General features: G+C 36.4%; 2 protein-coding genes across 8 annotated transcripts in view; both read left to right on the forward strand.

The window, feature by feature from the left end:
* Positions 1–3,760, forward strand: part of LOC107695552 (myoferlin-like) — a 32,555-nt gene extending 28,795 nt beyond the window's left edge. The window contains exons 45-53 of the mRNA XM_016495529.1: positions 740–879; positions 1,000–1,088; positions 1,166–1,261; positions 1,960–2,101; positions 2,182–2,281; positions 2,364–2,551; positions 2,791–2,900; positions 2,990–3,137; positions 3,235–3,760. Of these exons, the coding sequence (XP_016351015.1) occupies positions 740–879; positions 1,000–1,088; positions 1,166–1,261; positions 1,960–2,101; positions 2,182–2,281; positions 2,364–2,551; positions 2,791–2,900; positions 2,990–3,137; positions 3,235–3,273 (1,052 nt within the window). The 3' untranslated portion in view covers positions 3,274–3,760. The remainder of the gene's footprint in view (positions 1–739; positions 880–999; positions 1,089–1,165; positions 1,262–1,959; positions 2,102–2,181; positions 2,282–2,363; positions 2,552–2,790; positions 2,901–2,989; positions 3,138–3,234) is intronic.
* Positions 3,761–4,977: 1,217 nt separating this feature from the next.
* Positions 4,978–24,806, forward strand: part of LOC107695554 (SUN domain-containing protein 1-like) — a 22,683-nt gene continuing 2,854 nt past the window's right edge. The window contains exons 1-19 of one of the 7 annotated variants that reach the window (XM_016495533.1): positions 4,978–5,106; positions 9,537–9,578; positions 13,091–13,267; positions 14,539–14,729; positions 14,874–14,900; positions 14,981–15,208; positions 15,410–15,514; positions 15,967–16,098; positions 16,507–16,593; positions 17,549–17,629; positions 19,840–19,888; positions 20,370–20,425; positions 20,528–20,676; positions 20,793–21,065; positions 21,451–21,543; positions 21,745–21,818; positions 21,936–22,080; positions 22,437–22,700; positions 22,805–22,889. In XM_016495533.1, coding sequence (XP_016351019.1) covers positions 13,164–13,267; positions 14,539–14,729; positions 14,874–14,900; positions 14,981–15,208; positions 15,410–15,514; positions 15,967–16,098; positions 16,507–16,593; positions 17,549–17,629; positions 19,840–19,888; positions 20,370–20,425; positions 20,528–20,676; positions 20,793–21,065; positions 21,451–21,543; positions 21,745–21,818; positions 21,936–22,080; positions 22,437–22,700; positions 22,805–22,889 — 2,143 coding nt within the window. In that variant the 5' untranslated portion in view covers positions 4,978–5,106; positions 9,537–9,578; positions 13,091–13,163. Of the gene's footprint in view, positions 5,107–5,418; positions 5,536–9,528; positions 9,579–13,090; positions 13,268–14,538; positions 14,730–14,873; positions 14,901–14,980; positions 15,209–15,409; positions 15,515–15,966; positions 16,099–16,506; positions 16,594–17,548; positions 17,630–19,839; positions 19,889–20,369; positions 20,426–20,527; positions 20,677–20,792; positions 21,066–21,450; positions 21,544–21,744; positions 21,819–21,935; positions 22,081–22,436; positions 22,701–22,804; positions 22,890–24,806 lie in introns of those variants that run through there. The other 6 variants (XM_016495532.1, XM_016495534.1, XM_016495530.1 and 3 more) reach the window with 6 other exon arrangements.

A 24,806-nucleotide genomic window follows, 5' to 3' on the forward strand; every position in this document is an offset into this window, starting at 1 on the left:
TTTTTTCAGAAAAAAAGACTTAATAACAAGTCATTTTGCTTCTCAAGTAAATGCATCCTGATTCAAGAAGGTTTAGAGTTAGATTTATACTAGAAAACAAGAAAAAAACACTAAGTACATCATTTTTTTGCAGTGTGATTGTTTAAATTAATATAATTGAAACTTTTGACTCATCCCTTTTCTTAAATATGGTTTAATGGCTGAAATGTGAATTTTTTTGTTTTTGTTTTTGTGAAAACCTGTATCTGAACTGTAAATCATGATTTTTACAGTCATTTTACAGTTTAGTATGTTACCATAGACATTGCTCTACCCTGCTCATATGGTATTACTTTTATTTGTGCAGGGTGTTAAAAAGGTCTTAAAAAGTCTTAAATTTGATTTTAAAAATCCTGCAGATACCCTGTTTTTAGTCCACTCTCCCAGAATGTTATTTCGATGAAGGGGGAAATTATGGGGGAAAAAAAAACCCCGTGATGGGGTTAGTTTTGAAGCTATTGGGCTGGTTTTGTTTTTGCTGCTCCTTAATTTGAAAACCCCTGTCCTGAGGCACCTTAGCAACCACCTAGCAACCCCTTCACAGCCACCCAAATTACACACTGCCAAATTAACCTTGAAACTTAATGACTTTTAAAAGCTTATTTGAAACTTTTTATCTATGCTTTGTCAAGCCAACATTCAAACTTGTCTCGTTATACCTTGGTGCTGTAGTGTATATATGTATATGTGTGCATTTTAGAAGCAAACAAGGAAATTCACGAACATCTGGGTCCTCCAAGTGAACGGATCGCTCTTCACGTCCTCAGAGCTCAAGGCCTTGTTCCAGAGCATGTTGAAACCAGAACTCTTTACAGTAGCTTCCAACCGACTCTCCCACAGGTGTGATGCTACTCACCGGCCTGTTCTTTCTGTGATGTACTATACAGAACTCTATTTTGTTTGAACACAAGCTCAAAATACTGCTTTATGATGTTATTAAGTAGTCTGTGTGTTTTATAGGGAAAACTCCAGATGTGGGTTGACATTTTCCCAAAAAGGCTTGGGCCTCCTGGACCTCCTTTTGACATATCTCCACGTAAAGCAAAAAAGTGAGAAGAAATTGGTACTTTTTGGTTATGCTTTTTCTGTTGAATGGTGATAAACTCACGTTCATTCTTTCTATCAGGTATTTTATGCGCGTCATTGTTTGGAACACGTATGACGTAGTTTTGGATGAAACCAGCATTACTAGTGAAAATATGAGTGACATCTATGTAAAGAGGTATGTAAAAGGTTGAAGCCTCTTAAGGCAGAACCGTTGGTTAATTTTGAGATTTTGTTATTTTGCTTCCATAGCATGACTTTTTTCAGACTAGTGGAAAGAAAACAACTCAAATATACATTTAAATATTTTTTGTCTATTTGTATCTGTAGATTTTAATAGCAGTACATATATTTTAAAGACCATTTTTTTCACAATTTTTCTCAGGCACTGAGCCAGAAATCTCCACTTCAGTAGCACTTACATACACCAAACTTTACCGTTTTATTTCTATCTGTATTCTGAAAGTTTGTTTATAAGTCATTTGCCTGATTTATATAACATTTTATTCCTAGAAACATGGTGGACATTTTTTTTCCCTAGCTTTTGACAGGAATTTTAGAGTAATAAAAAGAGATCTAAATTTACCTCTGTAAAAACATCTAATACATCAAAATGAAGCAAGTATTTTGAATCTGGCGTTATCCAATGTTCAGATTTCTGGTGCATATTTAATAAAATAATTTGCATATTTAAACACATAATTTCAAAAAACCTGTAATACAAAACAATTGTTTTAATTTCATGTGATTAATAGATATCACCATATTTCCCTGACTGATTAGTTACATTTTTACACTGTTCACTTGTGGAGTCTTGCCTCAATGTGTTTTACAAGTAATATTTGTCGTAATTCATGTATTTATACCTTTGATTAGTTGGATGCCAGGTATGGAAGAAGATAAGCAAAAAACAGATGTCCATTACCGATCTTTGGATGGCGAAGGCAATTTCAACTGGAGATTTGTCTTTGGATTTGAATACTTGCCTGCAGAGCAGCTGTGTCTTGTATCTAAAAAGGTAATGTGGTTTGGCTGCATTTAACGTATTATGAAGAGCACTTGGAAGTATTAAAATATTCTTTCCTTTCTGTTAAAAAGGAACATTTCTGGAGCCTCGACAAATCAGAGTTTAGAATCCCACCCAAGCTGATTGTTCAAATATGGGATAATGACAAATTCTCTCTGGATGATTATCTAGGTGAGACGTGTGTATGCAGATCTTGGAAGTTTCGTTGTGGTCATATTTTTGGGTCTGTGTATTAATCTCACTTATGTTACAGGTGCTATTGAACTTGATCTGCAGCACCTCATCAACCCTTCCAAAACACCGGAGAAATGTAGCCTTAGCATGGTGCCGGATGGAACTACACCTCCAAAATCGGACCAATTTAAGTCTCTTTTTGACCAGAAGTCAGTTAGAGGATGGTGGCCATGCTACATGGATAAAGATGGGAAGAGGGAACTCGGTGTAAGTACAGCTAACACAGTCTTTTTCCCCCCCAGTTTTTATGTATTTCTGTATGGTGCGGTATGACATTTGATTTTCATGATACAAACAGATAGATACAGTCAAACCTTCTCTACATTAAATATGTTTCACTTGCAAATGCATGCAATTTTGGTAAAATGGGTTATGAATGTTATTTCATCTTGACTTTTTTTTCTACAAGTTTGATTAATTAGGGCTTGTTTATGTGTTGGTTGCAGGGAAAGGTTGAGTTGACTTTGGAGATTGTGAATGAGAAGGAAGCGGATGAGAGACCTGCCGGAAAAGGCAGAGATGAGCCCAATATGAATCCGAAACTGGATCCTCCCAAGTAATTGTGTTCTCACGTTATATATTTTCACTGTATTATTTGTTAACAGAAGATCATCACAAGATTTGTTTCTCTTTTCAACTTCTCAGGCGACCTGAAACCTCGTTTTTTTGGTTTACAAATCCATGCAAGACGTGCAAGTTCATAGTGTGGCGAAGATTTAAGTGGCTGTTCATCGGCTTGGTTGTGCTAATCTTAGTGTTATTATTCATTGGGATCTTGTTGTATTCATTACCCGTAAGGATGCACTTCATCAATCCTGTTGAGACTTTACGCTTGAGATGTAAGGTGTACAACACTAATCAATTTTTTTTGTTTGTTTGTTGTTTTTCAGAACTACATTTCCATGAAAATCGTCAAACCCTTCAATTAATTTCAGGAGGAGTTTTTATCCATGTAGTTGGCGTGACTTGGTTTTCACTCAGTGAAGTAATTAACAGAAATGGTTCGTTTTCTTAATGACGTACAGACCATCAGTACAGTGTTCATCTTGTTGTTTTGGTATTTACCTTTAATCACTCTTTGCACCGATATTAAATTTAATGATGAATTTTCACTTTTTGGTTCAGGTTTCACTGATATTTAGAAACATTTGTACACAAACCATTAAGTGTTTTCTATTATGAAAATATATTTTATTGTATTATAACCTCAGATCATTTTAAAGATGATTGATTAAAAAATATATACTGTTAAATAAATATGTTAATATGTTTGTATAAATTGTGTCCATTTGTTAGTAGGAACATCAGTTAGACTTTGTTGTTTTTAACATCGTAAAATGTTCAGTCGTGTTCAGTTTATATTTATCCATGATAAATTTGCCACAAACATTGTTTATCAATGGTTAATTTTAGCAGTAAAAAAAGTCAAACTCCTAAATATAAAAAACAAATACATTTTATGTATTTTGTGCGTTTTTTTTAAGTGATGTTTTGTATAACCATAAAACATAAAGTGCACTTATAACACTGTCAAAGTCAGAAATTAACCCCTTGACGGGTTTTTAACTTTTTATATTAATAACATATGAAATAGTTACGCAATATCACACAAGCAAGAGTGCTGTTTTCCCGAACATCTCCGTGATTGGAAATGTAATATTAATTATATCAAACAGTGCAATAAACAAGAAGTTAATATTGAGATAAAACTATAGTCTTGACTTGATCTCATGTACGTGATATTTTTGTGACCTTCAATGGCTAATAAATGCCATAAAAACAACAACGGAGTCAGTATGTTGTCATTTACTCAAAAGCACAAGACATTTCGCAATCACAAAGTACATATCTATGTTTAAAGTTGATTATTGTATTTCCATACCAACAATAAAAAATGTCCTCCTTTTGTCAATATTTTGTTTTATAACCATTAGGTGTCACTGTGTACATTTAGTCATATCAAGAATGATTATCAATGAGTTTGATTTGTCATACAAATATCACATAATTAGAATATACATTGTAAAACCACTGTGTGACCTATTAGTTAAATTGCATTAATAAGTGTGATTTAGTACAAGTGAATATAAATATACATTTTTATTTATTTAAAACTGTCAAACACTAAAAGCAAAATATGGACCCTGGGAGTCGTTGTGCAGTGATGATTATAACATTCAGCTAAAATAAGGAAAAGAAATAGAAATAATAAATGATGAATTATAGGTAAATAATTTCAAGACCCGCATTAAATTGATGTCTTTAAGTTTAATAATAAATTTAAATTTGTAATACATTTAAATTGAATTCAATTGTAATTTAAGAACTTTAAATTTTTAACGCACTGTAAAATAGATTTTTCGAAGTAGTAAATATAATGTCATAGTATATCAAATAAAAAATGTTAGAATAAACAAATTATTATAAATAAATAAATAAATAAATAGCACTGACGCGCTATCAAAAAGTAAAACAAGGTAATAATTGCGTGTTTATTTTTAGGTTGTAATGAGGTAGAACTTGGCGGATATGACGTCGTTTCTCAAGCTCAAGTGCGTGACGTGCTATTTAAATAGCCACCTGAGGCGTGATTAGAGAAGCGGGTTCGCAACCCGCCATAAAACCAAAAGAAGAAGATTAGAGAAGCGGGTCAACACCGTTAGCGCTGCTGAATCTTTATCGTAGTGTGAAGCAAACGCAAGCTAACGCAGCTCAGTGCGTTGTTTTTGATCTGAGAGTGAAATAACGACGTTTAAGCTCAGGTAAGTTATTTTAAGTTCTGTTTGTACTGCTAACCTGCTAGTCAGCTGCCATAGGTGCTGTTGAGACAATATTTACCTGAAAGTTATAGGAAAGTAGATCTTTTCTTCTCGGTGTTTGGTTTGTTTATTGTGGGATTTAATTTTCATGCAATATTTTCACTTTTTATTTTATTTCTGTTTCTTAGTGCCTGGTATTTAATGCTGGATGATATATTGTCTGTCAGATGTAGATATGAAGTGTTTGTATTTCGCGGCGGTAGGCAGATGCTCTTCCCATTGGTTCATTCAGCTGTTTTCTCCTGATGATGCGGTGTTTGAGCTAATGGAGGCGGCCACATGTGGATTATAATGGTTTAACGGTGATACTCGTGCTGTTTCATGTGTTCAAGCCTGAGATTCTGAGGTTGCAGGGCGCAACACCCCGTTTGAGTGAGTCTCGCGTTTCTCCATAAAGCGAAGACGCTGCGTTCGTACTTAAACTATAATACAACACACTGATGGTGGGTTCAGTTGACTGCACCGTTGCTTTAAGTGTACATTGTTTATCATGACTGTATATCATTTCTCGTATTGATATATCTGAAATGTATCCACACTGCATTATGTGAAAAACCGTAAGCTTGTTGCAATTTCACAGCTATAGGTAACGTTAGTGCATGAGAGTTTGTGTGTGATTTTACACACACCCTCCTCTCCACACAGAAGCTAGCCATGCTGTCTTGGTGCTGTATTGTCTGTTCATGCTAACAGAACAGGGGACATGAGTAACTGAGCATATTTTTCCATGGTGTATGTGTATGTGTATGTGTATATATATACAGTGGGTACGGAAAGTATTCAGACCCCCTTAAATTTTTCACTCTTTGTTATATTGCAGCCATTTGCTAAAATCATGTAAGTTAATTTTTTTTCCTCATTAATGTACACACAGCACCCCATATTGACAGAAAAACACAATCGTTGACATTTTTGCAGATTTATTAAAAAAGAAAAACTGAAATATCACATGGTCCTAAGTATTCAGACCCTTTGCTCAGTATTTAGTAGAAGCACCCTTTTGATCTAATACAGCCATGAGTCTTTTTGGGAAAGATGCAACAAGTTTTTGCATGCGATTAATCGTGCAGCCCTAATATATATGTATGTATTAATGCTTAGTCATAGACTTCGATTCATTTCACTCACTCTGTCTGTAAGTAGGCATGTGAGTGTGAATCTTTTGCTGTCTTGATAGCCTCTTAGACTCATTAAATTAAATCTTCTTCCCCCAGATTTCTTATTTAAAAAAAAGTCAAAAATTACGTAATTTTTTATTATTATTTTTAAATATATTTTATTTTTGTGTATTTGTTTTTTTTTTCATGTGAAATCTTGTCAGAATTCCCAAACTGAAGGAGAGGTTGTTTAAGACTGAATTGGTTTGCACCTATTTGTCATTGCATATTTGGCTCCGGACAGGTCAAGAAGGAGCATCAGTGATCACTCACTGACTGCCATTCATCTGCTCTGCTGTTTGTAGTATGACTGTGTGAAAAGATGTTGCCAGGTGCGACAGCAGGACAGAATGATCAGTACTTGAGGACTGACCCATATAATCCTGACTCTTTGATTTGGAATGAGAAATCAATAAAGACAGAGATATGCCACTTTCTCTTATGCACTTAGTCAGCTTGATTCTAGCTAGTGGTCAAATGTCACCACAGATTATTTGACTTATTGTTGTGAGTGCTAAATGAGGTCTAAAGAATATTATACCTGAAATGAAAATTCTGCTTGTAATATTTTTAAAGGGGTCCTATTATGCTCTTTTACAAAGTCTTGATTTTGTTTTGGGGGTGTAGTAGAACAGTCTCTCATACTAGGTTGTTCGAAAAACACATTATTTTTCACATATTTTACATTATTACAACACCTCTCTCCCCAGTCTGGTAGGGATGGGCGTATCGATCTGAAGTATCGATACTGACGCGAGTATCGATACTCAAACAAAAAATATCGATACTAAGGTGCGTTTTATTTACCAGTGGTTTTGTTTAACAAAAATAATCATGCGTACAATATGCATTGAATTGGACGAATAACCTTTGTTAGCAAGTAATTGTGTAGGATGGAACTATTTTCCTGCTCATCTGAACATGCAAATGTTGCAAGACAGAACCAATCAATCACAGAGAGCGTTCACTCACTGCTGACAGTGCATTCAAACAGGGCTGCGTTTCCCAAAAGTATCATAAGAAAGCATTAAAGCTTTTGGGAATGGCAGCCCTGAACAATGCTTATCAGAGGACAGAAAAAAAAACCCATAAATGTTTGAGTTATTTCACAATAAACAAATTTGAAATTGTAGCCTACATAGTTTGTGCAATTACAATTATTTAAATTGAACGTTGAAAGATAATATTGATCATGTTCTATTCTGTAATGTTAATAGAAATCATACACTGTCAGAATAAAAAGGTTGCATTTTATGCATGCAACAGCCTTTCACTGGCAGTCCTTAATGGCAGTACAAAATATTGCACTAAATCAAAAGTTCAAATGTTACAAATAAGTTAGAATATTAATGTTGTAATACTGGTAGCACTAATATAAAAATGTGATGATATATGTTACAAAAAAGTAACAATTTTGAAATACGTTGATGGTTGTATTTTTTTTGTATTTGATCTCAGTATTCCTATCAATGTTGTATAAGGGTTTTTTATGCATAATAGTAACCCTAGAATGTGATCAAACAGTTTAAAATAGCTGGGCTACGATATATAAAATTAAGACTGCAGAAATATGTTAATTCAGTATACACATTATCCCACCGGTTACAATTGTGACTGACCATAAAATAAAATTTTTCACACACTTTTCCAAAAGAAAAATAATTATTGATTATTTCAAAGGGTTACTAATGACACATCATTTGGATATTTTCATGTCTGGGAAAAATTTGGGATTAAACGGGTTAAAATGTGTTTTAAGCAAAGTTAAGTGGTTTTCATTACCCATTTTACTCTTAGTAATTGAATAATTTCATAATTTAAAAGTTTAGTGCAGAAGTATCGATATCGACGATACTGCCTTGAAAAATATCGGTATCGAAAACAAAATAAGGGGTATCGCCCATCCCTACAGTTTGGCATGAACGGCTCGAATAGTTCCTGTATCAAATGAAGGCCTGCCTTCTGAAATACGAAATGTGCTGTGATTGGTTAGCTGAGCCAGCGTGTGTTGTGATTGGCACCACTCGGATAACACTTGTTGCCTTCTCTAGTGCAGCTCAACCAGGTCTCGTCCCATTCGTCGATATTTGTGATCTCACAAATCCCGGAAAATATGCCTTGTAGTCCAAACGAGTCGTTCGGTGGAGTTTTTGAAAAGTGATTTCTGTTAAACAAAATATCTCCTTTTGAATTGGACTTTGAGCTTTGTAACTTTTCAGATCTCTTTTTTTTTATGCTCAAACAGCAACATTACAGACTAACTAAAGTTGAAAAAGTGAAAGCATAATAGCACCCCTTTAAAAGTTATTTATTTATTTTCACAAATTAAAACCTAGTTTTTTTTTAATTTTTTTAGGTAATATCTGGAAATTGCAGCTATAATAAGTCTGACTATATGGGATTAAAACCGCTTCCCCTTATTTTACCTGTAAAAAAACAGCGTGTTATGCTGCTTGATATTGCAAACTAGTGTTTATCATTTATTCATTTAGTATAATTAACACACTGGTATGCAGTGCAAATAGTTTTACTGTTACTGCACTTTATTTTTCTAGATACATATATAGGCTAATGAATCAGAAGTCTTGCACATTCAAATATAATTTTCAATAAAATTGGATGAGCATTATTGCCAACTTATGAAGATTATCACAATCATTCTTGCAATTTCTGCAAAGAAAAAAAACTTAATTCAGAAGAATTCACAATAAAGTTAAAACGTTCAGAAATTCAAGTATTTCTAGCATAAATAAGGCATAAAAACGGTTTCATTAACTGACCCAAAATGCGCTCACTGACCTCAATCAGCAGAGCATTATTGTTCACTCCTGCATGTTACTGCAAAGTGTAAACCGTGATGTGTCCCATGTGATCACATGTGATTGGATCACCAGAGATTAATACAAGGTTGTAAACTGGGCATCACACTGGATATCTTCTCTACTGTTTAGCACTTTTACAGATGCAATTCTTCCCATGTTCAAAGTACAGTGAAGCGACTTTTGATAGATTGATATAGCGACAGAGATCCTGAGGATAATGAGGGAGGGACAGGGAACGTTTAGTGGCTCACATGTCACGTATACAGGAGCTGAACACAGGAAGTAGAGCAAGCCTTCTTAATTCGCTTGATCCATCCAGAGCTCCTTGTGACTGTAGGAGCGCAAGTGTACAGTAATGTGATTTTTTTTTTTTTCTTTTTCATGGGATGACCAGTGACTACACATGGGATCTGGAGAGCTGGGGCTGGACAGTGCTGTGCGTATTATACCTTTTATTTTTTTAGCTGTGTTTGGATGTATTTCTATAAAGCATTAGCTTGAATGCTAGTGCTATTTTTGGTATCGATTTAAGGCTGGAACTTTAACAGCGGTAAGCTGACGATAATTATACATTGTCGGGTTACTGTTTAGCATGTGTTCTACTCGGCAGCTGCTGTCTGAATGTCCTTTGTCACACTGTTAGAACTCAAGCAAGCAGAACAGCTCCAAAGTTCACAGACATTAATGTTGGGATTGTTCCTATAGAGAGATGGCAGTTGGTGCTGTCTTTGAATCATTGGCTTGAGTTTAGAAATGGTGGCTGGGCACAGCTAGTGGAAAATGACCAGACCCATTGTTTGTTTGTTTTTTTTATTCATTTTTACTGGATTGCTTGGATTAATTTTTTTTTTGTGGGTTGAGTGTTTGGGTTTGGAGTTTTTCTCTGGAGTTTTAATGTGTACCAAACTCTCCACTTTGTCTTTGCTTAGTGAGTTTTTTTTTATTTAATTTTTTTTTGTTTTGTCTGACCCATAGTGGCACATGCTAAGGCAAGTATCACTATTCGTATTATTAATACTTGTGGTTCTATGAGCCCCTGATTAGTGATCTACCAGGAATTTTTTTTTAGCCATTTAGAATTTAAAGGTGTTGGCTGATGAAGTGGTTAACAGAAGGGCTCTCCATTGTGTGTTTCAAAATCTACACAAAGCCTAGTGCAGCGGTTTTTAAACTGCGGTCTAACTTTAAAAATGTATTCCGTTTGTTTAATGTAGGATTTAATGCAGCTGAACCCTTTTCACATAAAATATTTACTTTAAGTTTGAGATTTAAATAAAATCACGTTTATGGTTCTTGGTCAGTTTAAGGTCACATAACATGCACCTTTTTTTTTTTTTTTTTTTTTTTTTTTTTTTGCACTAAGTTTTTATTGTTATTATTATTAATATAATTATTTTTGTATTATTATTATTATCTGAATATGTTTTGTATATTTAGATTTTTATTTTTAATTTAAATACAGTATTTAATAATAATATTGCTATAAAATGGTAAAATTACATCAGGGTTTGCAATTCAGTAACTGCCCTTTTTTTTTTTTTTTCTTTTTTTTTTTGTAGTGCACAAGTTTTTTTTTTTAATTTTACATTTATGATTTTATTATTGGTTTCTTATTAACTCTCAAACCCCCTGCCCTCACAAACTCCATTTTGTGAAACCAAGGTATAATCCAAATGTAGAATTTGATATTACTGTCATGATTATTTTATTGTATTCGCAACCCCTATTTAAGAGTGTTGTCACACCTGCCTCGTTTGGACCATTTGTTTCAAACGTGGTGCTTTTTCTCTTTAGTTTGTTTTGTTTAGGCATATATAAACACTGCAGTCACACTCTGATCTATACCAAAACAATCAGTTTGATTACGTGAAGAATAATGGATGATGGACTGTTGAATTTTTGAAAAATAATGCATACCGAGGTGGTAATGCAGCCACAACACAAAGCGGAAAATAATTTGGTCAGTTTTTCCGCTTAAGCCTGGAATACACTACAGCTTTTAAAATCTGAATAGATTTTAGAACGCTAGGCATCATACACTTAAAGGGGTCATATGAAGCTATTTCAAATTTTCCTTTCTCTTTGGAGTGTTACAAGCTGTTTGTGCATAGATAAGATCCCTAAAGTTGCAAAGACTAAAGTCTCAAATCCAAAGAGCTATTCTTTATAAAAGTTAAGACTTGTCCACGCCCTCCTAATACGCCTCGTTTAAACACGCCCCCACATGTCTACGTCACTGTGGGACAATCTCAATTAGGAGTGTCAATTGTCCACTTGAGAGATAGGTGGCAGTAATGCACTTAAGTCTGCGATCCGCCGTAAAGCAAGAAGACGACGATGCCTCACATGCCTGCTGTTGAGAAAGCGCGTGCTCAGGACAGTTCGGACATTGCGTGAATCAGAGGTAAAAAAACGATATAAATACCATTCAGTTTCTTGCACCGACCGATCGATTTGTGTCTTTACACATCAATGTATCGTCACAAGCTGCAGGTTTTTTTTTTTTTTTTAACCCAAAGCCGTGATTCCCATTCACCTCCATTATAGGAATGACAGACTGCAACGGTTTGAGTTAAAAATCTCAGTTTGTGTTCTACTGAAGAAACAAATGTCAGTCGAGTGTTTGAAATAAATCCTTCTGTGAGATGGTGTGGCTTCTTACACAGAATAAGGCACGCAACATTTCATAGTATTTAAGCAGTGATAAAGGCATTGCATTATAAATATTATAATTTTCATTAAAATAAAGTATAAGAACTCAGATAAACCGTATATTGCCATAGTCGTGTGTTTATTAGTCACGTTGAATCAATGAAAGCAGTTGAATCTTCTGTTTATTCAGCTGCAGCTATAGGCATTTTCTGGGTTTCTTCTGTGAGGCGTATTTGGAGTTTCAGCATGAGAGCGCCCTCTGGCCTTTGGATGGAGATTTACTGCTGATCATGTCGAATCGCGATCTCTATTCCATTTCAATTTATCGTGCAGCCCAACTACCAGACTTTCAAATTGTTCCGATCACAACAAAAGACGCGTGACAAATGAAAACATGTGTTCTAAATAGGGTTGCAAAGGGGTGGAAAATTTCCAAAAATCCCTGGAATATTCCAATAAATCCTGGAAAGTTTCCAAAATTTCTGGAATGTTTACGAAATTTACTGGAAATTTTCCACCTTTTTGCAACCCTAGTTCTAAAATCGGCTTAAAATATCAAACATGTTTGATATCTTCCGACTGGATGGAATCAAAGTCTGAAGCTAAAAAAAAATCGTATTTTTCTGTGTCTGTGACCATCATACACTACGCGATTTTCTGTGGAATCTGTCAACTCTAATCTGCAGACTGCCTCTGATATTTGGCAAGTAGCGTCAACTTCTCCAAACAGTAAATAGATGGAAAATCGGGGCAAAAATCTCTTAGTGTATTCCAGGCTTTAGATACGGTTACTACACCTTAGGACGTTGTTTAGATATTTTATTTCTAGACATTTGTCAGGTTTGTCAGAGAAAGTAAGTGTGAAAGCTGTGCATCTCTCAGCAATGTCTGTTGGCTACATCTCTACTTCTAACAAAGCTGTATGTTTAACTTCTCCAAAAGCAGTAATGTTGCTTTACCGCTGTGAAACTCTTATTGATAAAGTTGAGGTGAAGTTATCACAAGTTTCTGTGTGTGTGTGTGTGTGTGTGTGTGCACATACAGAGAGCAGAAGAAAACGTGCTTTCCATTGATGATAAAAGGTCATTTGGCATTTTTATCAGTAATTTGTTTGCTTGGTCAGTGTGTTTGTGGTGTCTTTTGCTGTTGTAGGTTGTAAATGGATGTTTGAAATAATTTGCTGAAGTGATATGTAACCGTAATGAAGTCAACAAACCTGCAACTACATAAGCTGTGTGTTTACTGAAAAATAATGGTAGCTTGTCTTAAGTAGTGCTTTTTGTTTGTCTCCATTAGTTCCAGCTATTCCTCTTCAGCACAAGGCTTTGAGAGGGAGCTCAGGATTGGGCCCGTCTACGAGTCGCCCAGGATGTCCAGGCGTAGTCTCCGTCTGCACACCAGCACGAGTCACTATGGAGACGACAGTCTGCTTGACCCGTCTCTTCACCACGGCGCCCCCCTCAGCTGTGACAAGTAAGTACAGTATGTCCATGAAAATCAGCAGGGGATTGTTTAGCAAGAATTAGGCCATTATTGCCATATTATAATACCAAATGCTTTTTTTTTTTTTTTTTAACTTTTAATGTTGACATAAAGGTTGGGTGGAATTGACAAAATAAATGATTAACTAAAAGTGTAGAAGACAGAGAAAAGCTACAATTTAAGTTACTTAAATATATATTTATTCCATATGACCCAGTGGCCAAGTAACTGAAATCTAATGCAGTTGCTGAATTAGCCACACACAGATGCAGCTACTTATATGTCCACTAGAGGTCCTCTTGCCTCTTGGGATCATGAAAGGGGTCCTATTATGCCTTTCCTTCCAACATATTAAATCTGCTCTGAGGTTAGCTGGCCCAGTGTGTTGTGATTGGCGAACCGTTTAGAGCGTGTTCCGGAAATGTCACGCCCCTTACCATAACCACAAACTTCATCTACTTGGCTGTAAATTTTGCCATACCAATTTAAGCCCGATTCAGAACATGAGACTGTTTACAAACAAGAGGATCATGCAGAACCTTTGCAAGCACTGATTTTATGGGAAGTTTCAGAATGTTATGTTTTATTGTTTTATTTTTGTTTTTACAGTCTGTGGTGCAGCTCAATCATGCCTCCTCCCCCTATTTTGCATATTCTGTGGGCGGGAATTATTTAAATGAGTGGCATTGTGACTTCACAATATCCGGGGGAAGCATGTTGTAGTCCTTACCAGCCGTTTGTTGTAGTTAATTATTTTCTGTTAAAGAGAATATCTCCCTTTGGAGTGGACTTTGAGCTTTGTAACCTTGCAGATCTTTTTTATGCTCAAACAGCAACATTACACACTAACTAAAGATGAAAAAGTGAAAAGGAATAATAGGACCCCTTTAAATGGATACTTCACCTGAAAACGAATGTTGTCATTTACTCTTTGTTTCTTTCTTTTGCTGAACACAAAAGAAGATATTTTGAAGAATGTGGGTAACCAGTTTCTGGTTCGCATTGACTATCATAGTATTTTTTTTTTCCATACTATGGAAGTCAATGGGGACCAACAGCTGTTTGGTTACCCACATTCTTTAAAATATCTTCATTTGTGTATAAGATTTGGCAAAAGTTGTGTAGTGTATTCCAGCTTTGTCACTTGTCCTAAAAAAAAAATAATAATACAGCTTCAATGTATTAAGAATATTAACTAAATGGAAGGAGGTATCAAGAATGTTTTCCATCCCCTCTTCTCTTATTCTGTCTCTGTCTTATAGGACACCGAAGAGCAGAAGAGCTCTTTCAGGGACAACACAGATTTTTCAAACTCCGAGGTCTGCCTCAACGTCGATCCTACAGGCCCATAACAGCACTCTGAACAGCTGTGCGCCCAGCGACGCCTCTCTGCTGTCCTCTCTTCTAGATGAGTCCTCCATACAGGAAAGCACCCTAGTTGACCGCTTCTGGGGTCAGTACCAGCACACCTTCGTGATCACCACAATATGATACTCTGAGTTGCAATATACTGAGATTGGTGGACAGCTGAAGCATTGATTGTAATTTTATTTTTTATTTTAATTTTTAAATGTCTTATTTGTTTGAATTGTTTAAGGTTTGGATGAAGACCGTGATGTTAAGGGTAAGTGTTCAGTAAGGGTTTTTTTTTGTTTTTGTTTTTTATATTTATTTATTATAGTTTTATTGGATTTTTTATTTTAGACCAGATTATAATTGCACACCACAGCACAGTGGAGGCCAAAACGCAGACCTCTACAGCACAGAACGGCTACAGCTGCAAAGACTGCTCCATCACCTCTCCCTCCAAGGACAACAGTTCCCTTCATAATGCTACTGGGCATCAGGCGTCTTTTACAGAGACACCCAGCACAGCCTCCTTTCCAAACACTACATTATACTGCAGGGACAAGAATCGCAGATATAAGCCAGGTGAGACAGTTTGATAATGCACTATAAAGTGGTGTGTTGCCTAGCTGCAGTTTCCCCCTTTTCCTGCCATGTCAAACACCTTACATGATGTGGTCGGGTTTCTCTTGGTCTCCAGAAAAGAGCCTCTCAGAGTGCTTCCGTTCTTTGGATGCTGAGTATTATTGAAGGGAAAGTGCAGGCTTGACTTCATTGTGTCTGCAGGTGTGATGGGGATGTTGTCTGAGGCGTGCCTTCATAACAGAAGGAGAATCGCTGCATTTGTATCGTACATATGCACTCTACTGATGCAGGTGGCACTGCTCAAAGGTATCAGCCTTGGTTTGTCTGTCGTTCACCTCTCCAGGCTGTGGGGTTTCTCACTGGATGGTTTTTGACTGTTTGGGAGTCTTTCTTTTCAGCATGTTTTCACTGTCAGACCCTGAAACTAGCCCATGTTCAGATTAGGTTCTCTATTACAGTGTCAATATGTAACATTTTCCATAGTTTCTTTTTACATCTCAGTAGATATCAAGGATGGGTAACTCTTATTTAATCTCTGCAGCATTAAGTATATATACAGTCTGGATATTTATGTTTGAATGGATTTGGATTTTAGGAGCTACACACTGCATGCATGCAAAGCAGCCAGTTGGGTAAAGATGTTCTCCAGAACCACTGTCACTCTCTCTGTCTCTGTTCACAGTCTGTCCTGACCACTCCATCACTTTATCTTTGATCGTCAGATCTTGTTGATTTAATATCAGTCCATGTTTCTCTAGACCTGCTGTTATCAGTGTTGCAGTGGTGTGTGCGAGTGTGTAAGCGAATCGCTCACTTCACAGTCACTGTGCTGAGGAAGACAATGCGGTCTGTGCAGCAGAAGAGAGCCACAAATGGCTGTGCTAATGGAGGTATTGGTTTCTCTCAGACCCTCTGGTGCCTGGATATTATGTCCACTTATTAACCAAACTATTGTGCACACTGTACAAACAGCCAGAAACAGACAATAGCTTCATCTTAAAAGTCTTGAACTCATTGGAGCTCATTACGCTCATGATGTCACGCTTCAAGTCATTTCAAGAGAAAATCATTAATTTAGGGAATTTTTGGGGCTATTTTGTTCTAGGTTTTATAGAAATGTTTGTTAGTTCTTAACTAGGCTGTTGATCGGAGACTGACACATTTGTTTGCAGCAAACAATGATGTGAAATGCTGGACCGGGGCTCATTTGTGGCTAGAATAATCTAATAATCTGGCCCTCAAAACAAGTGTAGTTGAGGAGCCCTGATGTAAAAAGCCCCTTTCTGGTATCCTTGCAGGAATCATTCAAAAGATACCTGGTTTACCGGCATTTCGTCGTCTTGAAATTGAAGTTGCAATAACGGATATAACTGTCCGTAAACCAGGTTAGTAAGTGGTTTTTATCACAGTGGTCTTATATTAATAATAATGTTCAAGTCACCCTAAAGGTGAAGTGCATCTATGCCACTGAGCCCATTTTATTATTATTTTATGGCACCATATGAACACCAGTATTCACACTGGTAGCCTTAGTAAAAATGACCATCACTTTTCCTCTGTACTTGGTAAGCAAAATATATACAGCACTTTTCATGAAAAGGATACAAAGTGGGCCTGAAAATGAGCTGTGTGCATAATTCAAGTACTTTTACAAATTGACAGACGTTGCATGTTTAAAACTACTTGATTTCCATGGCATGTTGATTTTTATGGTAAATAATAGTTAATTTTATATTAACTTTAGTTACTAAGAAAATCGTTTTTTACTTTCCCCAGTTAAAAAAAATACTGGAACTCTCTTGCTTTAGCTGCAGATCTGTTTCTGGTTGAGGACCCTGTGTGACAATCACTAAACTATTTTTCTTTTCTCTTCTTCTTCAGGATTTGCATTTGAGCACCTGTCTCTACCTTTCTGTCTTTGTAAATTCAGTCCCTTAGTGAAAGTCTGTCTCAGGAGTGGCAAATGTAACTCATCTTCAGCTATCCTATTACACCTGAACAAGCTGATAACCCCCACCATAACTGATAAGCCCTTCTCACCCTCTATCACTAACCAGCTGCTTTAGTCTCTTCCATGGTGTTTGACCTCCATTCTTTCCTACAGCCACTATAACTTAACTTTTTTTTCCCCTTCCAGATGTTTCTTCGAAGCACGATTACACTGTGCATAAACAAATGCGCCTGTCCACCATGAGCACTGCCTTGGTTACATGCAAATCTCTTTTGTTGGAGTCTGTCTGTGCAGAGCTCGGATTGGAGGGATGGAGAAGACCGATACAGGATTGCGAAGGACTCTTGGTTTTATCTTATGTTTTTTGTTTGTTCTGTTTTTCGTCATAGGCAATGAGAAATACTACAGCAGTATGAGTGTTAAAGAGGTAGTGCTGCAAAAGGAACAACCGAAGATTAGCGGCATATTGTGTAAGTACACATACTTGACTTTCAGATATTTAAAGTTATGTACTATAAGGAAAAAGGAACCGGTTTGGAACAACGTGCGGGAGAGTGATGACAGAATTTTATATATATATATATATATATATATCTCTCTCAAATTTTTTTTTTAAGTCTGTTATCCTTTTAATTGTGCTAATTAATCATGCTGCCTTTAAGTACCTGTCTTTGGTCAGACTGTATGGCAGTATTGCATATTTTCATTGAAAAGGCAGTCATATGCATTCTGCGGTGATTTTAAAATTCAAAATTACATAAAATTATAATCAATACATAAAATCACCTGTGCATTTCACATAAACAGTGCTTTTTTTTATAACACTGTAATTGGCCACTTATGTGGTTCCAATTAAGTAGGATTGGTGATTGATTTATTGCCTAGTGTAAGGGATCTGATTTGCACTGCAGTGTATATATGTGTAGATTTAAATACAAATTAAACGGCCATCTGCCACCCCATTGTCTACTCATCTGTGTTGTTGTCAATCAGTTTTTCAGCAGCCTAGTTTGAAACCTACCTTTAGAAGGAGGCTGCAGTACAGTCACTACCTCATGAATAATAGCAGAATGATTCATAAATGATTGGTCTAGTAGATGTACAGTACAGACTCAATGTGTGCACACTTCTGCATACAGCATCTGTTTAAAAATGTCTACGTTGGTGGCTGTCATGGCAAGATTAAAAGCACATGCTGTAGAAGTAGAACTTTAACACACCGGTTAATTATTTTCGACCATACACTGATTCTAACAGGTGATGACTGCAAAAGGAAGCATAATTTTGCAACGGACACTCAGTCTTCCCAGGAAGAGAAGCCTATAGGAACCTTATGGTGGCTCATAGTTTCTACAGGTTATATACTCATCACTTACCCTCAGTCTTGGTCATTCTAAGAGCTTCTGGTTTGGAAATAGTTGGCAAGCCAGTTAATGCTGCTGTGAGCTCCTTCCCTGCATTGATGGTTCTCGGGTTGTGGTCAGGGCAGTTTGTTCCCTGGCAGGTGTGGGCTTCGGTGAAGAGCTTTCAGATGACCTTGCATGACCTGCAATTTCTTCCTTTTCTCTTCCTTAAACTTTCTGTGGCTCTGATTCCATGTGGGAATCTCTTTCCTCTTCATTTGTAGTTATTATAACTCTTTTATTTATGTATGCATGTAATATATATATTTTTTTCTCCTCCAGTTTTGCTCCCAGGAACTTTTATTTTTTATTTTTTATTTTATTTTATTTTTTTGGGGTGGAGTTTTCTTGACATGCATCTCCTTTTGTTCAGGCACATTCAACACATTCAGGCAATAGTCCTGATGTAGCTCTTGTTTACAGATACAGTGGGGTCCACAATCGGAGATATATTGAAAATGAAGAGATATTCAATATGCTGCACTATTGAAGTCCGTAATCAAATGTAAGCAAATTAGTGACGTTGACCTTGTTTTTTTTTGTTTTTTTTCCTCTTGTCCAGATTGTCAGATTTTCTTTCATTGAAGCACAGGTTTTTGTTTGTTTGTTTGTTGTTGTTGTTTTTTTTTTGTTTTTATGATGATTTTTCCACCCTCTGTCTGATCCTTAAATGGCACAACAGCAAAAAGGACCTGTTTACTTATAAGACATTTATGTAAACGGCCTTTTTGCATGTGAAATGAGAAATTGCGCATCGCTGGTTTCATCTCCAAGGAGTTTTGAACTGATCCGTCCCTTGATTTCAGACTCCATTTTAGAACAAGGCATTTTAGCAGTTAAAGTAAAGATAAAAGATAAAGGAAAATTTGATTCCTCAGTTTTATTAATCATTTGATAACATGAGCCCTTTAAAGCAAAAGTTGGGCATACCAAATAACACGTGCAGTTTGTTAAATTCATTTATCACCTTTTCACTCCGATTATATTAATTTTAAATGTAAAGAAATGCTAAATGGAGGCCTTTTCACTAGTAGTATCAAGATTTCTGGACCCTACTGTATGTCATCTACTCAAATTTTAGGAGGCCGCTTTTTTTTTTTTTTTTTTAAACAGGATGATTACTGCAAGATGAAAAATGTGCAGTTTGTCAGCTTTTGCAAATCTCTTGGGTGTGTGTGTGTGACCTCTTGCTGTGCACCCTAACCCTGCTATGTGCTAATCCACAGTCAGTCTTTACTCACTCTTTACTCTCTGTGTGTGTGTGTTTTTATTTTTAGGGAGGACAACCTCAGGAAGCTTCTTGTGGCTTGTCGATTTCTTTTCAAAGTGAGTTTTGCTCTCTTTTCCAGTTGATTCTTTCTGTACCTATCAGTGTCCAATGCATGTCCAGTGTGGTTATATAATAGTTAGTTAACGGCTGATTCATTAAATTGGTAGTAATTTTCAACCAAAATCTTTACCATGATACCAATAATAATAATAAAAAAAAAAGTTGCATTGAATGCTCAGATTTCACTATAAATACAATAAAACTAGATTTAAAATCTGTAGGATAACTTGTATCATTGTTTTATATTGGACAGCCCAAAAACGTGCTCTATGGCAAGGCATTATTGATATAACAGTACAACTTTCTGAAAGCTGCTTTAAAACGATGCGTGTACTTAAATGTGCTATTCAAATAAATTTGACTTCATTAAATCAACAGTCCTTAAACTTAACTGGTTAATTTCATAATTGGAGCATTGCTAGTGTGTTAAAGTATGATGACAAACAAAATTTAAGCTGTCCTTGTTCTCTCTTTCAGGTGTCTCCCTATGCTTTCGAAAGTCCTATTTCTTGTACCTTTCCTTCTGTTTCTTGGTGAGCTTGCTGTTCACGACTGACTATAGGTCTAAATGGAAATAAGATCCTACATCGTAATTTTTTTTCATGTGTTTTTTTTTTCTGTGCTGTTTCTAATAGATCTGTGCTACTGGGGGCCGTCTGGACTGTTAGCCATGCTGCCTTCTGCTAATGTGATGGTGTGGAAGGACGCCTCCTACGTCACCCCTTCAACCACCTCCATGCGTGACTCAGAGGAGGGACAATCCTCCCCTGACACAAACACTCAGGTAGTGTTTACATTTCAGGATATTATTACTTTATTGTAGCCTGCTAAATTAACTAACTTTCTATCAATGCAAAAATATTAAGTTGACTGTCTGATACTATGTCTCCCTCCTCCCAGAGGCCCTCAGTTCTGTCGTCATCATCAGTAGAGGCAGAGAGGTTGATGCGTTTAGAGGACAACTTGTCTCAGCTGTGGGATCGAGTAACGGGGGGTTTGCTCAGGCAGGAGGAGCAGCACACTGAAGTGCTCAGTCTGTATAACACGCTGCGCTCAGAGCTTCACAGTCGCACAGACAGAGAGAGTCTGGGCCAGTGGATTGGAGACCTGCTGGAGGAGAGATTCAGAATGCTGAAAGGCGAGGTGCAGAAAGAGGCCAAGGACACGCAACAGGTGATGATATCACATTGTCTGTTTTTTTTGTTGGTTTTTTTTATTACTAGAATTTTAATAACCACTCTTTTAAATGCAATGCTTTTTAGACTCAGTAGCAGTCATTAATCAGTAAATGCTCATCATTTCAAAATTGACAATGACGTGGACGACTTAACATTTTAGAAAAGCTAAGGCAGATATGCTGTATGAATTGAAATGAACATGCAAACATGAGTCACTGAGAGAAATTGTGATTAACATTTAAAATACGGATTCATGAATATTGGGGGCTCAGGTTGTTTTTAGTTAGTTCCCAGTTTAACAGCATCTGTTGACATGTTATCAATAATATATGATGTAATATCTTTATAACTAATCTTCAATTTTCTGTCTCTGTCTGCAGCGTCAGGAAAAGCATGCAGAAGAGCATCAGTCAGAGAATACTCGACTCGCTGAAGCTGAGGCTCTCCTTCAAACATTAGCATGCAAAACTGAGGTGCGACACTCAAATTGTACTATGAACACACAAGATGCATTATTATCAGCATGCAGGATTTTGTTTTTGTATTGAAAAACCACTGATGTGAGTTAACTTTGGGCCAAAGTTCACTTGCTTTTTTGAATGTTATAACTTCAGTAATCAAACAAGTAATTTGAGCAAATTCTGCTGTCTGACTGACTTTTTTTTTTAATTTAGGAGTTGCAAAGAAAACAAGAGCCTGCTTTTAAAAAGATTCCTGAGGCTGAGGCGCCCGCCCCTGATCCACACAGGTCATTATTGTTTAATCTGGTTTAAAGGGTCAACAGTGATAGTGATGTCTCATTCATTAAAGTAATATTCCTGGTACTTCATGTTAACTGATGTTATAATTTGTCTGATCTCTTCAGTGAGGAGGCTGAGAGCAGCTCCAGTGAGGATTTGCTGGTAGAGGTGAGGCGGCTAGAGGAGACTTTGGAGCGCATCAGAGATGATGTGCAGGGACTGATGGGATGCAAAGACAAGTGTGAGCAGCTGGACTCCCTTTCAATCTCAGTACGTGCTCTGTTGCCATCTGTTCATCATCTGTAGTGGTTGCAGGGTCTCGTTTTCATACCTGACATTTTAACGCCCTTATTTAGCCCTTATAAAGCATTTGGATCTTTTTTTAACCTGGAAGAAATAAAAAATGCATAGTTTTTAGTATGGGGAAAAAGAACTTTTGAAAATGTGGCAGGATTATTAGAATTTGAAAATCCTCTGCTTTGAAGACCACAGTCCTGATGTTTGCAGCCACATATAAAAGTGGATAATATAAGATGACAACTAAAAGGGAATTGAATATACCAAAAGCCAGATTTTCTCCATCTGTTTGAACAAAATCTCGTAACTGCTGGATCTGCTCTTCACAGGTGTCCGAGCAGGTGGAGAAGGAAATCAGGTCTCTGTTTTATGGCAGTGACCGAGCGGAAGAGCTGGAGCTTCCTAAATCTCTCCTGCAGTGGCTCTCTGATCACTTTGTGAGCACCACTGAAATGCAGGCTTCGCTCAGTACTCTGGAGAACAGCATTCTGGGTAACCTGTCCCTTCAGGTAGAGGAGGGCCAGTCACCTTCTAAAGAGACGATCACCCAAACTGTACGACAAGCCACAGGGGAGGCAGGCCTCTCTGAGGAAGTAAGCTTTTAAGAACTTTTGAGTATTTTAATAAATGAATAACTCTGTATAGTCAGATACAGTAGCATATAGTAATGCTACTTTTGTGTTTTGTTTCTCCACAGCATGTACAGTTGATTGTCAACAATGCGATGAAGCTTTATTCTGAAGACCGCACTGGTCTGGTGGACTATGCATTGGAATCTGGAGGTATAGTAATGGTCTTATCTCTGTCGCTGTATTTTAAGTTATTTTTAAAGTTTTGTTTAGCTGTAGGAACATAAAACACAGAATTAAGGATTGCATGCATTCCATGTAGCAGTATGTGAAAGAAAATAGGTGTTCCATTCATTGTTATTAACAACGTGAAGTGTATAATAAACATTACAACAAACTGGTGTTTGTCAAAGCTGGGGGGTTTGTGAGTTTAATGAAAAGCTAATAATTAAATCACAAAAATCTGAAATTAAATCATTTTAAAATAACAGCAATCAAAAAATATTTACAGAAAGAGATGAAAAAATGTTGTATTTACGTGCATGTCATGTGAGCGTTAGCCAATGTCAGAGAACTGTTACTTAATTACTAACTTGTTAGCTTAAAATCTCAGGGTGGACTTCAAGTCAATAAGCAGTTTGGCTGAAAAACAAGTTTGGGAATCCCTGCTTTACATGTAAATAAGAAATAACATGAATTTGTGCATTTTAATGTGTTTGAAAGACAAAAGCCTTCCAAAGACTGTAATACAGTGATTATTCAAATAAAAATGAATGTTTGTTTATTAGTAGTAGATGCAGTATTGAAATGCTGAGAAAATCCTTCTTGGAATTGATTGAATTTAAATTACTTTTGTAAATCCAGTGGTCAAATGCTGTGTGGCCTCTCAGTTTTTAGGGCAAATGACTGGTCTTTGTGTGAATGTCCACAAAACTGGGATACTTTCTGAATGTATATATGCAGTAGGCTGTTATAGAAAGTACTTAATTTTTGGAATCTGATTATGTAATCCAGATTACATGTAATCCGTTACTACCATCACTGTGTGTGGATACTAGATGAGTCCCACAAAAACCTACTATGCATTACACTACATGCTGTGTATTCTGTCATCAAGCGGATGAATTTTAGGAGGGTAGATGTAGTCCAAAATTGGGGCCTTGACTTTTTTTTTCTCTCCCTCTTTCTCACTCTCGATGGTGCAATTTTCATCCCTGTGCAACTTTTTGGAAACTACGGTGGTCAAACTGAGATCAAACTATTGTTATGATCCGTGTACTTGTTTAGCTATGCTTGTGAGGGCCAAATGTATGGTGGCCGAGAAGTGCAAAACAAATCACAATTCTGAAAACAAAATAACAAATTACAAACGCAAATGCAAGTCTAAAAAACAAAATAACAATTCAGAAAGCACAACAACAATTCAGAAAACATTATAATAAGTCAGAAAACACAATGACAAATTCGAAAACAAATTAACAAGTCAGAAGACACGACGAGACATCAGACAAACCGGAAGAGGTAGGTATAGTTTGAGACAGCGGGTTCGATCCCGCCTTTTGCCAAACTTTTTTTTCCCTCCCTTTTCAAATCTTGTATTAGCAATGGATTCTATTTACACTAAGTGAAAATAGCAGTATTTTTAGCAATATGCTATTTACACTAAGTGCAAATACCTATTTACACTGTTAAAATAGCAGGATTTCTACTATCAAGTATACTACTTGTTGCAAATAATGGCAATTATCTGCACTTCAGTATTGTAGTACATTATAAAACAGTATGCAATAATAACGTATTGTGTAAATTATAATTTTAATTTTAATTATTAAATGGATGCCACCTTATTGGTACAATAAAGCCCTCCCTACACCTACCCTAACCCTACCCGATACTTTATTTTCAACTTTTTGATTATTTCCTTCATTTTTATTGAAAATAAATGCCTTTACGATGTGATACGAGATTTGAAAAGGGAGAAAAAAAAAGTTCGGCAAAAGGCGGGACCGAACCCGGGTCAATCGAGTCAAAAAGCCAACGACAAGCACTTATCCATCTGCGCCACTGGAGCTGATGTTTTACAGCCACTTTTAACTAAATGTAAATAGACACCCCATATTTTTTATTCCA

This window comes from Sinocyclocheilus anshuiensis, unplaced genomic scaffold, assembly GCF_001515605.1.
Source record: "Sinocyclocheilus anshuiensis isolate Anshui unplaced genomic scaffold, SAMN03320099.WGS_v1.1 scaffold466, whole genome shotgun sequence".
Classification (NCBI taxonomy): domain Eukaryota; kingdom Metazoa; phylum Chordata; class Actinopteri; order Cypriniformes; family Cyprinidae; genus Sinocyclocheilus; species Sinocyclocheilus anshuiensis.